The sequence below is a fragment of the Hyla sarda genome, chromosome 1, assembly GCF_029499605.1.
Source record: "Hyla sarda isolate aHylSar1 chromosome 1, aHylSar1.hap1, whole genome shotgun sequence".
NCBI lineage: Eukaryota > Metazoa > Chordata > Amphibia > Anura > Hylidae > Hyla > Hyla sarda.
The window spans coordinates 274,385,544-274,403,382 of NC_079189.1; the positions used below are offsets into that span (position 1 = coordinate 274,385,544).

The 17,839-nt window shown below is 43.0% G+C and overlaps 1 protein-coding gene across 7 annotated transcripts in view; it reads left to right on the top strand.

The window, feature by feature from the left end:
• TCF3 (transcription factor 3) overlaps nucleotides 1–17,839 on the top strand; it is a 193,452-nt gene that overhangs the window by 56,351 nt on the left and 119,262 nt on the right. For 3 of the 7 annotated variants that reach the window (XM_056572494.1, XM_056572465.1, XM_056572483.1), the window contains exon 3: nucleotides 15,770–15,842. The exons of the other annotated variants lie outside the window; for them this stretch is intronic. In XM_056572494.1, coding sequence (XP_056428469.1) covers nucleotides 15,770–15,842 — 73 coding nt within the window. The remainder of the gene's footprint in view (nucleotides 1–15,769; nucleotides 15,843–17,839) is intronic. 7 annotated transcript variants of the gene reach the window in all.

Genomic DNA, 17,839 nt, shown 5'->3' on the forward strand with positions numbered 1-17,839 from the left:
GCAGGATGCAGCAGGAGACAGAAGTAGCGTGGACCCCGGGAACAGGTAATTATAAAACCGGGGATGTGTGTGTGTGTGTGTGTGTGTGGGGGGGGGGGGGTTCTGCGGCTAGGTGGGGTGGGTCGGTGGGGGCGGTCACAGTGCGGTGGGGGGCAGGGCATTACTGATAATGCGCAAAATCGTGAATATCGGCCGATAATATCGGCCAAACCGATAATCGGTCGATCCCTATCCACTGGAAAACTTTTTTTTTTTTTTTTTTTTTTTTAATCAACTGGTGCCAGAAAGTTACAGATTTGTAAATTACTTCTATTTAAAAATCTTTTACTTTTGGGGTACTCCGGTGCTTAGACATCTTATCCCCTATCCAAGGGACCCCTGTGATCTTGCACGCAGCACCCCAGTTTAAATCAGTCCCCGGAGCATGTTCGCTCCGGGTCTGATTACCGGCGACCACGGGGCAGGCGGCGTGTGACTTCAAGCCTCTGCCCCCGTGTGACGTCATGCTCCGCCCCTCAATGCAAGCCTATGGGAGGGGGCGTGACAGCTGTGCGCCGGTGGAGCACCCCTTTAATACCAATTCAGACACAATTTTAACATAACTTAATGTGTTTTTGCCTTTTTACAGTTTTATTTTTTATTTTTTTTTATCATACAGAATAAAGAAATGACTGCATGAGTTTTGGTTGAGCCTGAAGCCAAACAACTGTTCCTGCATATAGTGCTTAATTTTTTGTTAGATATTTATAATATATTGCTGGGGGTGATTCAGAGGAGTGGATGAATTTTAAATAGTTCTAACATCATTTAAATTTTCTGTATAAATATCACTAGACACATTATTTGTGTATAGCAAGTTTATGTAAAGAAGCAGTCCAGTATTTAAAGGTGTTTATATATTTCAGCATGTGCTATTAAACATAGTACGTATGCATTGTTTAGATACCTATTCTAGTTGGTATGGCTTACATGAGTTCTCTTCCACCTTAAAGCGTACCTGTCAGATCCCACAAAAATAAAACAATAAAAAAAAAAGTCAATGTTCCTCAATGCCTAATCCTGATTTTTATTAGTTATAAAATATAATATATAATACCTCTAATATAATATAATATAAAATACCTCTTTTCATCAGCTCACGGTGTTAGAAATCCTCTCATGGAAGGGGGCGTGTCCATCCCTTGTGGTGGGAGGGGATTTTTGTGTCTGCGCAAGCAGCCTTGTCCATGAGTAATCTCTTGTACATCACTAATGGTCAAGCCTGATGCTGCTGCAGAACTGGTTAGTGTCCCAGTAGGTATGGGGACCCCTAGTGGTGGGATTTTCAGGAGCAGTTTTCATTATTAAATATTCAAAAAATATTGAAACAACCATATTACAATGTCTTTAATTTTTATCAGTAAACAAACTATTAAAAGTTTTTGAATCTGACTGTGCCCATTTAATTCCAGCCTCTCCTCATATAGGATTTCCTCACGCTGCTACATTTCCCATGATGTCTGTCTTTTCAAAGATAGCGTCAAGTGCTCTGCTGGCGCACTACAATGCTCAAAAGAGTAGCGCCATTAAGCTTTTGGGAGAGAATTTGTTTGGAATGGAAGTCAGGGGCCATGTGCGTTTACAAAGCCCCTTGTGGTGCCAGAACAGTGGACCCCCCCAACATGTGACCCCATTTGGGAAACTACACCCCTCACAGAATTTAAAGGGTTTGTGCGCTGCCCTGCCTTTTGGAGCTCTGCACGCAGCGTCCGGAAGTTCATTACTCCGAACGCTGTGTGCGGGCTTCAGTGTTCCCGGCCCCCTGGTGACATCGCGCCCGCCCCCTGTACCAAAGTCTATGGGAAGGGGGCGTGACAGCGGTCGCGCCCCCTTCCCATAGACTTTCGTTGAGAGGGCGGGCGTGGCGTCACGCCCGGCGGCCGCGAACACGGAAGCCCGCACACAGCGTTCGGAGTAATGAACTTCCGGACGCTGCGTGCGGAGCTCCGAAAGGCAGGGCAGCGCACAACCCCTTTAATAAGGGGTGCAGTGAGTATTTACACCCCACTGGCGTTTGACAGATCTTTGGAACAGTGGGCTGTGCAAATGAAAAATTACATTTTTCAATTTCACGGACCACTGTTCCAGAAATCTGTCAGACACCTGTGGGGCATAAATGCTCACTGGAGCCCTTATTACATTACCCGAGGGGTGTAGTTTCCAAAATGGGGTCACGTGTGTGTGTGTGTGTGTGTGTGTGTGTGTGGGGGGGGGGGGGGGGGGGGGGGGGGGAAGGGGTTCCATTGTTCTGGCACTATGGGGGCTTTGTAAACACAGGTGGCCTTCAATTCCAGAAACATTTTCTCTTCAAAAGCCCAATGTCTCTCCCTCTCTTCTGAGCAATGTAGTTCACCCACAGAGCATTTTAAATCCACATATGGGGTATGTTCTCAGGAAAAAAGCCCCCCAAAATTTGTAACCCCATTTCTTCTATTTTCCCTTGTGAAAATGAAATTAGGGTAACACCAGCATTTTAGTGAAGAAACATATATATATATATAATTTTTTTTTTTCATTTTTCTCATCCAAATTTTACGAAAATTCGTCACACACCTGTGGGGTGTTCAGGCTCACTATATCCCTTGTTACATTCCGTGAGGGGGTGTAGTTTCCAAAATGGGGTCACATGTGGGTATTTCGTTTGTCAGTACCGCTGTAAAATCAGCTATCCCTATGCAAATCACTGATTTAGGCCTCAAATGTGCATAGTGCGCTCTCACTCCTGAGCCTTGTGCGCCCGCAGAGCATTTTAAACCCACATATGGGGCATTTCCGTACTCAGGAGAAATTGCATTACAAATTTTGGGGGTCTTTTTTTCCTTTTACCGCTTGTGAAAATAAAGTATGGGGCAACACCAGCATGTTAGTGTCAAAATTATTTTTTTACACTAACAGACTGGGGTAGCCCCCAACTTTTCCTTTTCAGAAGGGGTAAAAGGAGAATAAGCCCCCCAAAATTTGTAGTGCAATTTCTCCTGATTACGGAAATACCCCATATGTGTCCCTAAACTGTTTCCTTGGAATACGACAGGGCTCCGAAGTGAGAGAGAGAGCCATGTGCATTTGAGGACTAAATTGGGGATTGCATAGGGGTGAACACTGGTATTCTATGCCAGTGATTCCCAAACAGGGTGCCTCCAACTGTTGGTAAACTCCTAGCATGCCTGGACAGTCAGTGGCTGTCCAGAAATGCTGGGAGTTGTTGTTTTGCAACAGCTGGAGGCTCTGTTTTTTAAACACTGCCGTACGATACGTTTTCATTTTTATTGGGGGGGGGGGGGGGCGAGGTGGGGCAATGTAAGGGGTGTATATGTTGTTTTACTTTTTACAGACCGTGCATGCTGGGAGTTGTACTTTTGCAACAGCTGGAGGCACACTGGTTGGAAAACCTTCAGTTAGGTTCTGTTACCTAACTCAGTATTTTCCAGCCAGTGCGCCTCCAGCTGTTGCAAAACTACAACTCCCAGCATGTACTGATCGCCGAAGGGCATGCTGGGAGATGTAGTTAAGCAACCGCTGGAGGTACGCAACTACAACTCCCAGCATGCCGATACAGCTGTTTGCTGTGTGTGCATGCTGGGAGTTGTAGTTTTGCAAGATCTGGAGGGCCACAGTTTAGAGATCACTGTATAGTGGTCTCAAACTGTAGCCCTCTAGATGTTGCTAGGCAACTCACCGGCTTCCGTAGGATCCAGGGAGCCAGCTGCATGACATCGCCGCCGCTGGGTAAGTGGACACTCGGCGCCGGTCCTTGTCTGTTTCCCCGTTCTTCCCCGCCTATTGTGGGTGGGCAGAATGGGGAAACCGAAAGTTAACACCCCCCCCCCCCCCCCCGCCCCCAATTTGCTATTGTTCCTCTCTTCTAGACGACCAATAGGAGGGGTGGCAGGGACCACCCCGATCCCCCTTATTTTTCGGGTCACCGTAGACCCATATGACCCGGAATAGCCGCAAATCGCCGTTGTAAATTTGCATGGGGTGCCTGCTGATAAATAACAGCAGTCACCCCGGTCCGGTCTGTATGACAGGTTTAGTGCGAGTGATACTGATGACAGATTTTAAAGGGGTACTCCGGTGAAAACCTTTTTTCTTTTAAATAAACTGGTGGCAGAAAGTGAAACATACTTGTAAATTACTTCTATTAAAAAATCTTAATCCTTCCAGTACTTATTAGTTGCTGAATGCTACAGAGGAAATTCCTTTCTTTTTGGAACACTGATGACATCACAAGCACAGTGCTCTCTGCTGACATCTCTGTCCATTTTAGCAACCATGCATAGCAGATGTATGCTAAGGGCAGCATGGTGGCTCAGTGGTTAGCACTGCTGCCTTGCAGTGCTGGGAACTTGGGTTCAAATCCCACTAAGGACAACAATAAATAAAACGTTATTATTATTATTATTATTATTATTATTATTATAACGTCAGCAGAGAGAACTGTGCTCGTGATGTAATCAGAGAGCATTCCAAAAAGAAAAGAATTTCCTCTGTAGTATTCAGTAGCTAATAAGTACAGGAAGGATTAAGATTTTTTAATAGAAGTAATTTACAAATATAGATTAAAAAGGGGATATGGAGTGGCTCTATGTCCTCACCGTAACCAACAGCAACCCGGGCTACCCCAAAAAAATCACCTATACCCAAGGTGATTGAAATTGGTAATATTAAACAAGAAAGAATTGGGGCTCAGGGTAAATGATGCATGGACACAACTGGCTAAATAGGTTGAATGATGATATTTATTATTTATAATTTATAGTAATCAAATTAATAAGACGTGGTATGTACCGTGACTTACAGGGCCCTTGTAGAGCCACGGCAATCCCTACAATAAGTATAAATAAAATATAATAATATAGATAAAATTGCAAATAAGAATTATATCATGAATATAAAATATTAATTAAAACATAATAGTACTATTGAAACTACTCAAAAAAAAATAAAATAAATTATGGATAACCAACAAAGGTCCTCTTTAGGGTTTGGACCTCTTTGTAGATGTTAGTATCTAATAGCAACCCATGGGGCTATTTATAGCAATATAACCACAGTCTATTGAGTCTTTTAATAAATAGTTGAATAGATTTGTATCCAGTTCGTTAAAGCATATTAGTGTAGCGCTGTTATGTCCTTTGGTAACAGAGTAAGTATATCATTTGGTAGCAGAATTGCAATAATTGCCGGCAATTGTAACAGTTAGCAGAATGATACAGTTATGCTCACCGCCCCGGGACCGGTACTTGTCAGGATGCTGTTGCTCTTTGGGGATACTGCGGATCCTGTGGTCTCTCCTGCGGTTTTTACGAATGGTTGGAGATACTGCGATCTCTCCTGCACTTTCTCCTTTGCGCTTTACTGGAACGAACTCTGTTATCTATCTCTCTGCGGGAGAGGATACTGTTGGGGGACTCTGCCGTCTCCTATGGTAGAGGTGCCGTGACTGGCTGTGGGCTCAGAATGTTGTAGCTCCAGCGCTTCTATTCAGAGTAGCGGTCGCGTCCTCGTGGCTACAAGGCGCGCGTACGTGGTTGGCAACTGACCGGGTGAGACACCTATCGATGCGGGACTCAGAAAGAAAGGTTTATGTACGTGGTTTCGATAGTCGTGTTGGGGGGGCTGGACGCGTTTCAAGACCATACTCAGTCTTTTCCTCAGCAGCAATATAAATTGTGTGGTGTTCCGTCTCAAACTTAAATTTATATATGTTAAACTCCTCCTCTACTGGATTCGTCACTTCCAGTGTAAATAAATACAAAGTAGTAACGGAGTGGTGAATGGGAATCGTAGTAAACATATTGGCAGTGATAGTATAGCCTAATAAGGTTGTATTAAATTATAATATTCCAAAGTGCTTGAATATATGGAATTGAAAAGAATTTGACCTATGTGCACTAAAACATAAAACATATTTTCTTGCTTTAAATGATAAATAAATGTAAATATAATAAAAATATTATAAAAACAATGAGTCTGGATAAATGTGCAAATTATAAAATATTCCAAATAGAGAACTAAATACAGAGGAAAAATATAAATATATAAATATGCAAAAAAAAAAAAAAAAAATATATATATATATATTATATATATATATATATATATATAATATATAATGGGAGCACAATAGATTTAAATTGGGACAGATTGTATTACTATACATAGTGAATAAAATATTCCTATAGACCTTATACAGTATCTTTTAAAATTCATTATATTATATTGCAACATGTATATAAGTAAATAAATAGATATAATGTATAAAAGTAAATAAATAGATTGGACTGTATTATGTGCTTGAGAGTTTTAGTTGTGTATGTAATGTATAGATAATGTAAACAAAAGGACATATGAAGAAATCAGCATATGGGGCTCAAAAATGCAAAACCCAGTTCAAAATATTATCCTTCAATATACTTCATTAAAAAATCAAAAAAATTCATTAAAAAATCAAAAAAATTCATTAAATTAATTATTTAAAAAAACTAACTATACTGAAACTGCAGAAAAATGATGTCATGGGGAGGGCCCAATGAAGGGTCCGTCGTGGTGCTGATAACACAGCCAGACACACGACGGACCGTCAAAAGGGACCCCCCTATTGTAGTATTATTCCAAAAAGCCAAACAGTTCAATATCGTTATTCAGGCCTTTGGGGGCCCTGTAAGTCACGGTACATACCACGTCTTACTAATTTGATTACTATAAATTATAAATAATAAATATCATTCAACCTATTTAGCCAGTTGTGTCCATGCATCATTTACCCTGAGCCCCAATTCTTTCTTGTTTAATTTACAAATATGTTTAACTTTCTGCCACCAGCTAATTTAAAAGAAAAAAGGTTTTCACCAGAGTACCCCTTTAAGGCCTGTGTAGAGGAAAAGTTGACCGGTTGCTGCTTTTATTATTATTATTATTATTATTTAGAGGCCTTGCTTGAAAGAAGTAATGTTTGCAATTGGGCAAATTTTCTGTATGTTAGAAGTGTTTGCTCTATTGAAGCTTAAACCTGTTGATGAGCTCTACATTTCTGTCTGCACATTTAAAGAGTACCTGTCATACCCCACAAAAAATATTAATGCAAATCTGACACTTTTGCAGTACCATAACTCGCAGTGGGAACCCCACTGCTAGTTACTAGCGTGTTCAAACACACCCTTATAGTCCGCTGTGCTGGGTCTCTTCATACAATCACTGCAGGCTGCTCTGTAACCCCCTCCTCTCTGTTTTCATGTTGCAGTCAGGACAGAAGTCAGCACTGAGGAGTGCTAGTCCCACTCTCTGGCTTGGACAAAGGTGATGCCGCAAGCAGACAGGAGTGCGTTGTGGATGCTATGGGGACCCCTAGTGGTGGTTCTTAAAATCCTCAATTTTTCCAAATCAACTGGCTCCGATAAGTTAGATTTGTAAATAACTTCTATTAATAAAATCTTAATCCTTCCAGTACTTATCAGCTGCTGTATACTACAGAGGAAGTTGTGTAGTTCTTTTCTGTCGGACCACAGTGCTCTCTGCTGACACCTCTGTCTGGGTCATGAACTGGCCAGAGTAGGAGCAATTCCGCATATCAAACCTCTTCTGCTCCAGAAAGTTCCTGACATGGACCGAGGTCACGGTTTTAGGTCCAGTCAGAAAACCGGATATGGGGAAAAAATGAGCTGACCGTAGTCACCGTTCGGCTCATTGAAGTGAATGAGATACCGTCCGGGTCCGTAACGCTATCCATGAGGGGGAACCATTGAGCCTGGAATACTGTGTGGCCATTATTTTGCCTGATCAAACGTGAAGAGTGATTTAATCTCTTTGTGATCCTCCTGGGATGGTAGCCCTCTTAACTCGCTCTGGGTTTCCTCTCTCCCTCAACCTACAGAAGGCCTTTGAGTCCTCGAATTAGGAATGCTTGTTCTCAGCCTTACGGAATAGGGGTTTTAGTCAGTCATTCGTGACATTACTGAGCAATCTATATGCCCATCCATGGCAAAAATTGTTAGGGGTCATGAGTTGAGTGCCTTCCCCATAGGGAGAGGCACAAGGCAGCGATGTCCCCTTTCTCCCATCCTTTTTGCCTTGGCCATAGAGCCTCTCGGAGCGCTGTTCAGAAATTCCTCAGCGATTAGGACCAATCATACCAGGGCAGGAGAACACAAGTGGCTTTCTTTGCAGTTGAGGGAGATCTTGGGTCTGGAATGGAAACCCATCCAAGTCCGAAGCCTTTAAATATTAATTTGCCAGATGGGACCGTTAAACGCCTGGAGCTTAATTTAGACTTTAAAGGGGTACTCCACTGGCCAGCGTTCGGATCGTTTAGTTCCGAACTGGGTGTTCGCGCTGCGGGGGGTGGCCATGCCCCCTTGTGCCTTCATGACACGCCCCCTCAATGCAAGTCTATGGGAGGGGGTGTGTTGACTCCCCCATAGACTTGCATTGAGGGGGCATGGTTGACCCCCGCAACACGCCATTGGGAATACCCTCTTCCCTTAACCATCCCTGCTTCAGCACTTGAATGCCCTCAGAGGGACCTCTTGGGTTTTGTATGGGGTGAACGAGGTAGGCTGGAGGTAGTAAGACTCTTATTTCCCCTCCAGGGAGGCTTGGGTGTACCTAATCTTAAGTATTACCAAGCAGCGAGATTGGTCTTACTTACTCATGCAGGCCCCTCAGTGTGTCCCAATAGAGGCCTTAGCAGCCCCGTTGTGTCCCCTTGTCCCCCCCCCCCTTCAGTTGCTGACTGCTAAGGATAGACCCCCGATTCTGTCTTCCGCTGTCACAATCGCTAGCCCTATGGGATAGTCTTAGAGTTCGCTTCACTTTGCAATCGCCTCTTCTTGATTCAGAAATGTTTTGGCTCAGCCAAATCTCTCACTTTTTAGCTAGCCTCAAAACACTGGATGTGGTTGTGACTTTTCACACACACACTATCAATCTTTGTATTCTCTCTTCAGAGGGCAGAGGCTTCATTTCCACCATCCATTTTTGGTACTAAAGACAAACTTTCATATATGTCTGCCTGGGAGACAGATCTGGGCCGCTCCTTTGAGCTCAGGGAATGGAGTCAAATGGCTGAAGTTACCTCCAAGCTCTCTAAAGTTGCCTTGTAAGAGGCAGGCTGGAAAGTTTGGTTGAGATGGTACCATCCCTTAGATGTTTTGTTTGCCTTCCCTTGTGTATCTCTGGATGTCTCTTCTTTGTCTTGGGATCCCTGGGATTTCTGTGTACAAGATAGAATTACATTTTTTGTTCAGTTAGCCTTTAAGGGCCAATGGCCGGGTTTATCTAGGACTCCGTTATGCTTAGAGGTGTACTCCCCTTCTTGTGGTGCCTTTGAAAATTGTGGTCTATTGATCCAAAATGGTCCTGGCATCCATGGGAAGCAATCTTAAGATCTTCGGTTTATCCTCCCTCTACACCTCTACCCCGGTCTATGCATTGTTATTGTATGTCTTTCTCCAATTGCCCATATGCCTTTTATTTTTATTTTTTGGTTGACTACTAAAAAACTTGCTCATTCAAGTAAGAGGTTATCCCTTTATCTACAGTAAAGGTTATACCTCGCTGTAATGGTTATACCTCGCTGACTAGAGTGGTCAAGCATGCATGATTCCTTTCTTCATGAGACAAGGGGCCTCTGTTTTTGATTAGTGGGGGTTCCAGCGGTCAGACTCCCTAAATTGGCTAGTTGTCCCCAAACCTTTGGATATCGAAGGGCTAGACAAATTTTAGGGAATGGGGCAGCAGACAAAATGCATTCTGTTAGTGCTGTTGCACGCTGGTTGAAACACTCTAACAGGATGAAATTGTCAGTTGCAATGCACCTGCGTTTCAAATGCGGGCTTCAATATAGTTGCATAATCCCTCTGCTGTGTATCCCCTGTATGCCTGATTTCATATGAATTTCACCTCTTTAGGTTGAGGGGACTTTTTTTTTTTTTTTGCTTTCGGGAGAATTTCTAAAAGGTTCATTGGAGCTTGTATCATTTGTATTCACTTTACGTGCGCACCAGCTCATCCTCTGCTAGCTTCCAGTGGTCTTCTCTCCAGCAAAATGAAGCTTGGGACCCTTATTCTGTTAATAGAAGTTTGGTTCCAGAGTTTGCACCAACATCTAAGACCTTTTTAGCATAAATGTTTATGATGGGAACTGTCCCTGTTCTGCCTGATATTTGTATAATTTATTTTACTTAAAAACCTATTTAATAAAATATAAAAGATGGGGGGCAAAAGCTTGCTACAGGTGGAAGTATTGGATGGATAGATTCCAGATAAGTAAAACAAAAGTAAGTGTGTGTGTGTGTGTCAAAGTTCCACCTAAAGCAAAAGGGTTTTAGGTGGAACTTGATGGACTCTTTCAAACTATAAGATTTCAATGATGTTTACTGTGCCACTGATAAGTTAACCCGTCCAGAACGAAGCACGTACAGGTATACCCTTGCTACCTGGTACTTAAATGGGTATTCCGGGCAAAAGCATTTTATCCCCTATCCAAAGGATAAGGGATAAGATGTCTGATCGCTGGGTCCCGCTGCTGGGACCCCCCGCTATCTCCCTGCATCACCCACATTCTATGCGGGAGCTGAGTCTCCAGTTTCGGAAACCATAGACATGAATGGAGGGGGTGTGGCGTGATGTCGCATCCCCAGTCCTGGAAATCCGGAGGTTTCCGAAACTGGAGACTCAGCTCCCGCATAGTATGCGGGTGCTGCAGGGAGATCGCGGGGGTCCCAGCGGTGGGCCCACCGCGATCAGACATCTTATGCCCTATCCTTTGGATAGGGGATAAAATGTGTTTGCCCGGAATACCCCTTTTAGGACCGAGGGCATACCTATACGCCCTGTTCCTGTTACCGGGGTTTAGACCTTTCTCAGGCGCTGAGATCGCTTCAAACCTGGTGGGTCCCGGTTGCTATGGGCAGCCAGGACCCACGTTTACTGCCAGGCACCGCCGATTGGGTCTTGCATTAACCCTTTAGGTACCGCAAGTTGATTTCCGCGTCTACAGTGCAGTTAACTGTGCCCATTTGCTCACTGGGTCCTCTGCTTCTCCCAGCCAGCCATGCAGTAATAACATTGATCAATGTATGCAATCAGAAGCATGTATAGCATGGTATAGTCCCCCTATGGGGACTAAAAACGTGAATTACCCCCTTCCCTAACAAAAGTTTGAATTAACCCTATCTCCCCCCGCCCTCCCAGCCAGGACACGCCGCTAATGGCGGACATCCGCGCGGATGTCCGCCATTAACCCCTCAGATGCCGTTATCAATACAGATCACGGCATCTGCAGCATCACGGTCACTAAAATGGATGATCGGTTCGCCCGCAGCGCTGCCCCGGTGATCCGATCATCCAGAATGGCAGACGGAGGTCCCCTCACCTGCCTCCGCTGCCTTCCACGGGTCTTCTGCTTTGGTCTGCGATCGAGCAGACCAGAGCAGAAGATGACCGATAATATGGATCAGTGCTATGTCCTATACTGAATGGTATTAGCAATCGAATGATTGCTATAAATAGTCCCCTATGGGGACTATTAACCCCTTAAGGACCGGGGTTTTTTCCGTTTTTACATTTTCATTTTTTGCTCCTTGCCTTTAAAAAATCATAACTCTTTCAATTTTGCACCTAAAAAATCCATATGATTGCTTATTTTTTGCGCCACCAATTCTACTTTGTAATGACGTCAGTCATTTTGCCCGAAAATCGACGGTGAAATGTAAAAAAAATCATTGTGCGACAAAATTGAAAAAAAAACGCCGATTTGTAAATTTTGGCGGCTTCCGTTTCTACGTAGTACATTTTTCGGTAAAAATTACACCTTATCTTTATTCTGTAGGTCCATACTATTAAAATGATACCCTACTTATATAGGTTTGATTTTGTCGTACTTCTGGAAAAAATCATAACTACATGCAGGAAAATTAATAAGTTTAAAATTGTCATCTTCTGACCCCCTATAACTTTTTTTATTTTTCCGTGTATGGGGCGGTATGAGGGCTCATTTTTTGCGCTGTGATCTGAAGTTTTTAACGGTACCATTTTTGCATTGATAGTGCATTTTTGGTCACTTTTTATAAGTCCTATTTTGAACTTTGGAATTTTTTTGCGCGTACGCCATTGACCGAGCGGTTTAATTAACGATATATTTTTATAATTCGGACATTTCCGCATGCGGTGATACCATATATGTTTATTTTTATTTACACTGTTTTTTTTTTTTTTTAATGGCAAAAGGGGGGTGATTCAAACTTTTAATAGGGGAGGGGTTAAATGATCTTCCCTTTTTTTTCACTTTTTTTTCATAGGGACCTATAACACTGCACACACTGATCTTTATCATTGATCACTGGTTTCTCATAGGAAACCAGTGATCGATGATTCTTCCGCTTGACTGTTCATTCCTGGATCTCCGGCACTGAGCAGTCATTCGGCGATCGGACAGCGAGAAGGTAGGTAGGGACCCTCCCGCTGTTCGGGATGCCGTGATTTTGCTGCGGCTATCCCGAACAGCCCACGGAGCTAACCGGCAGTTTTTACTTTCACATTTAGCCGCATGGCTCAGCTCTGAGTGCGCGGCTAAAGGGTTAATAGCTTGCGGCGGCGCGATCGGCGCTTTGCGCTATTAGCGGCGGGTCCCGGCTTCACTATGACGCGGGGTTACCGTGTAACCCCGCGTTATATCACGGGAGCAGGACCAAGGACGTTCCGGTACGTCCTTGGTCCTTAAGGGGTTAAAGTGTAATCATTTGAAAAATTCCCTTCCCCAATAAAAACACATTGTCCCATTTTCCCTAGTTCACCCCCAAAAAGTGTGGGGAAAAAAGAAAAATTTTTATACATATTTGGTGTCAACTCAATAGGGACTTATTAGGGTTATAGGTTAAACTTGATGGACTCTGGTCTCTTTTCAACCTTATGAACTATGTTACTATGTTACGATCACCGCGTGCGTAAATATCCTAACTATTAAAATAAAATGTTAATGATACTGTACAGTGAACAGCATGAACGTAAAAAAAGTCCAAAATAGCCGCTTTTTTAGAACATTTTATTCCAAAAAGAATTAATAAAAAATGTATTAAAAGATTTATATAAGCAAATATGGTATCAATAAAAAGTACAGATCACGGCGCAAAAAATGAGCCCTCATACTGCCGCTTATACGGAAAAATTAAAGTTATAGGTCAGCAAAATAGAGGGGTTTTAAACGTACTCATTTGGTTAAAATTTTAAATTTTTTTAAGCGCAACAGTAATAGAAAAGTATGTTATCATGGGTATCCTTTTAATCGTATTGACCCAAGTAATAAAGAACACATGTAATTTTTACCGTAAATTGTACGGCGTGAAAACGAAACATTACAAAATTAGCTAAATAGCGGTTTTCTTTTTAATTTCTCCACACAAATAGTATTTTTTCCATTGTGCTATACATTTTAGTGATGGCATTACAACAGACAACTGGTCGCGCAAAAAACAAGCTTAAAAAAAATACTAGTCATGTTTGATTTTTTTTGAAGGTGAGGAGGAAAAACGAAAATGTAAAAATAAAATTCTCACTCCTTAAGGACTAAGTTTTTGTTTTTTCCTCCTCGCCTTGTCCCAATTTCACCCCACAAATATATATATTTTTGGTTTTGATGTAAATTTTGATATGAAAGGATTGATGTCATTAAAAGTACAATTGGCCCTTTATATGGATCTGTAAGTGCAAAATTGAAAGCATTATTTTTAAAAGGGGAGGAGATAAAAACGGAAGTGCAAAAAGAAAATTGGCAAAAAGGAAAGTGAGCGTTCCCCAGCAGGTGCAATATCATTAAAGTCTAGAAGAGCTGTGCCTCGAAGTGCCCTGCACGCACTTCCTGGGTTTGGTGCTTACATTATGTAGACTGTTACTGGGGCTTGGCAAATTTGTTTTGAATCAAGGAGCCAGCAAAAAAAATTAGCCAGGATTTTTTTCTCTTTTAAAGGGGTTCTCCACTGCTTTAACCTTCTTTGGCCAGTTAGTACGTACTGTGGCTATATGTCATTAACGCTTTCTTTCCTGTTGCTAATGCTGCTATATGTGGTTTTTTTTGTTTTTGTTTTTTAACCTTTAACAGACCCGGAAGCTGGTTAATTCCTTAGTTTGTTGGCTTGCCTCGACCACTTTTTTTTTTTTCTTCCGCCGCCATCTTACCATCGATACGTCCCCCTGCAGGGTGTTGTGTGGGAGGCTGGCCTGCCCCTCGCTCCGTTCGTGCCCGCCTCCCGCGCTAATGAATATTCTTCCTTCATAAGCGCGCACCTCCTTACTTTCAGCTTCTTCTAAGCTGAATGCTGATTGGGCTGCTTGCGGCGAATCGGCTCCGGTGATTGGCGCATGCGCAGTTCGTCCTCGATCGTGATGTTCATCTGCGCATGTGCCATTGATGTCAGCCTCGGACCTGACACACTGGGGTTATGTTAACACTAACCTAGAAAAAATACACACAGAGAAAAAAAAAGTGGTCGAGGCAAGCCAGCAAACTAAGGAATTAGCCAGCTTCCGGGTCTGTTAAAAAAGGTTAAAAAAAAACAAAAAAAAACCACATATAGTAGCGTTAGCAACAGGAAAGAAAGCGTTAATGACATATAGCCACAATACTAACTGGCCAAAGAAGGTTAAAGCAGTGGAGAACCCCTTTAAATGAACAGATTCATTTTTAGACTTTAAGATGATGTTGTTCATCCCTTCCCGCCATAGGACCTATGCATACATCCCATCTTCTGACTTGTTGCCTCAATAGGAGGTGGTGTATGTTCTATTGACCTCCTGCTCTGCATGGTGCACTGCTGGAGATCGGTGACAGAACCCGGCTGTCAATCACGTCTGGTATCCCACTGCTGCAACTGAGATTATGCCGGTCTTGGCAGCATTAACTTCATGCATACCGTGAGAAGTACTGATCATGGCATCTATGGGAGGGGACTCCGCGTGTTTCCCAACGGCGACCCTGCTCATGTGGTCCCGATAGTTGCCAGAGCAGGAGGCCATCAGTTGGCAGCCTCCGAGGTCCAGCCATAGGCTGGATCGCACACGCTGAATGTTAGTGTAATAAATAAATAAAAATAAATAAATGCCCTGTTACCAATAAAGCCCTGTATTATCACAAAGAAAAAAACAATCTACACATATGTATTGCCCCGTTCGTAATGAGCGCTATAAAAAAAAAAAAAAAACGCAATCAATAATTTTGGTCCAAAATGAGGAATAAAAAAGATTAAAAGGTAGCATGTATTGCAAAAATGGTACCAATAAAAAGTACAGCTTGTCGTGAAAAAATTCAGCCCTCATACGATAGCGTTGGATTAGGCCTCATTCACGTTGCTGTCAGACTCCGCTATTCGGAGTTCAGTCGGCAGTCCGGCCAGAGGAACTGGAGTTTTGAGAAGAAAAAAAATAGTGCGAGCACAATGGTCCGTCGGGACCCGATAGTAGCCATTTGCCGTTAGGATCCGATCAGCTAACATAATTACACACACAATGCCACACGTATCAACAAAGATTTACAACTAATTAAAAAGTACAAAATGTCACAAACTCTAAGAATTACATTGCTCAGTAAAAGCCTTTATCTTCCAATGTTTGTTTTTCTTTTTCTTTTACATTTTTAAGAAATTAAGACTTTAAGCCTGTCACCCAACCAGTTATTGCTTTTTCAAACATGTCATTGTTTGTTAGCTTTTTTTTTAATTACCATCTTTTTGTTTTTCAGATGTTTCCATTGCCCGTGGCTAATGGTAAGAGCAGACCTACAACACTGGCCAGCACTCCTTTTGGTGGATCAGGTAAAGACATTAAACTTAACACTATTTAAGGCCTCATAGGGGACTTTTAAATGAAATCATTATATTGCATTTACTGTATAATGCTATGCCTATAGCATAGCATTATACAGTAAGATCGGCAATCCACTGATATAGCCTGGCTAAGCCAGGCTACATAGTTGGAACAGTGATCAGGCAGCAGGAGGCAGGTAAGGGGACCATCCTCTGCCAGTTTGGCTCACGGACCCCCACGATCACGTGAGCTCCACTGAGCTGCAGGCATCTTTCACTTTAGACACCGTGGTCGGCATTGATAACTGCGTCTAAAGGGTTAAATTCCGGCCAGCGGCGGGATCGCTGCTGCCTGGCATAAGCAGTGATTGTGAGGTTACTGATAGTAGCAGACTCGCTCCTCTGAAGCAAGCGCAGCTCCTGCACTCGCTTGAAAGCTGCTCAAGGATTCAGGGCGTACAGGTGCACCTTCACCTTAACCCCTTAACGACGCAGGACGTATATTTACGTCCTGCGCCGGCTCCCGCGATATGAAGCGGGATCGCGCCGCGCTCCCATCATATCGCGTCGCCGGGACCCGCGGCTAATACCACACATCACCGATCGCGGCGATGTGCGATATTAACCCTTTAGAAGCTGACTGCAGCTTCTAAAGTGAAACTGAAAGTGACCCGGCTGCTCAGTCGGGCTGTTCGGGACCGCCGCGGTGAAATCGCGGCGTCCCGAACAGCTGACCGGACACCGGGAGGGCCCTTACCTGCCTCCTCGGTGTCCGATCGACGAATGACTGCTCCGTGCCTGAGATCCAGGGCAGGAGCAGTCAAGCGCCGATAATGCTGATCACAGGCGTGTTAATACACGCCAGTGATCAGCATAGGAGATCAGTGTGTGCAGTGTTATAGGTCCCTATGGGACCTATAACACTGCAAAAAAATGAAAAAAAAAGGTGTTAATAAAGGTCATTTAACCCCTTCCCTAATAAGAGTTTGAATCACCCCCCTTTTCCCATAAAAAAAATAAAACTGTAAAAAAAATAAATAAATAAACATATGTGGTATCGCCGCGTGCGTAAATGTCCGAACTATAAAAATATATAATTAATTAAGCCGCACGGTCAATGGCGTACGCGCAAAAAAATTCCTAAGTCCAAAAAAGCTTATTTTGGTCACTTTTTATACCATGAATAAATGAATAAAAAGTGATCAAAAAGTCCGATCAAAAGAAAAATCATACCGATAAAAACTTCAGATCACAGCGCAAAAAATGAGCCCTCACACCGCCCTGTATGTGGAAAAATAAAAAAGCTATAGGGGTCAGAAGATGACATTTTTAAACGTATACGTTTTCCTGCATGTAGTTATTTTTTCCAGAAGTGCGACAAAATCAAACCTATATAAGTAGGGTATCATTTTAACCGTATGGACCTACAGAATAATGATAAGGTGTCATTTTTACCGAAATATGCACTGCGTAGAAACGGAAGCCCCCAAAAGATACAAAATGGAGTTTTTTTTTCCGATTTTGTCGCAAAATTATTTTTTTTTTTCCGTTTCGCCGTGCATTTTTGGGTAAAATGACTAATGTCACTGCAAAGTAGAATTGGTGACTCAAAAAATAAGCCATAATATGGATTTTTAGGTGGAAAATTGAAAGGGTTATGATTTTTAAAAGGTAAGGAGGAAAAAACGAAAGTGCAAAAACGGAAAAACCCTGAGTCCTTAAGGGGTTAAGTACCAGGACGCAAGGGCGTACCTGTACGCCCTTCATCCTTTAACAGGTTAGTGTCCCTTTTGTTTCTGTGTAGTTACTCTACGGGCACAGATTATACCTCTGTGCACATGTCCTTAACCCCTTAACGACGCAGGACGTATATTTACGTCCTGCGCCGGCTCCCACGATATGAAGCGGGATCGCGCCGCGATCCCGCATCATATCGCGTCGGTCCCGGCGCTAATCAACGGCTGGGACCCGCGGCTAATACCACACATCGCCGATCGCGGCGATGT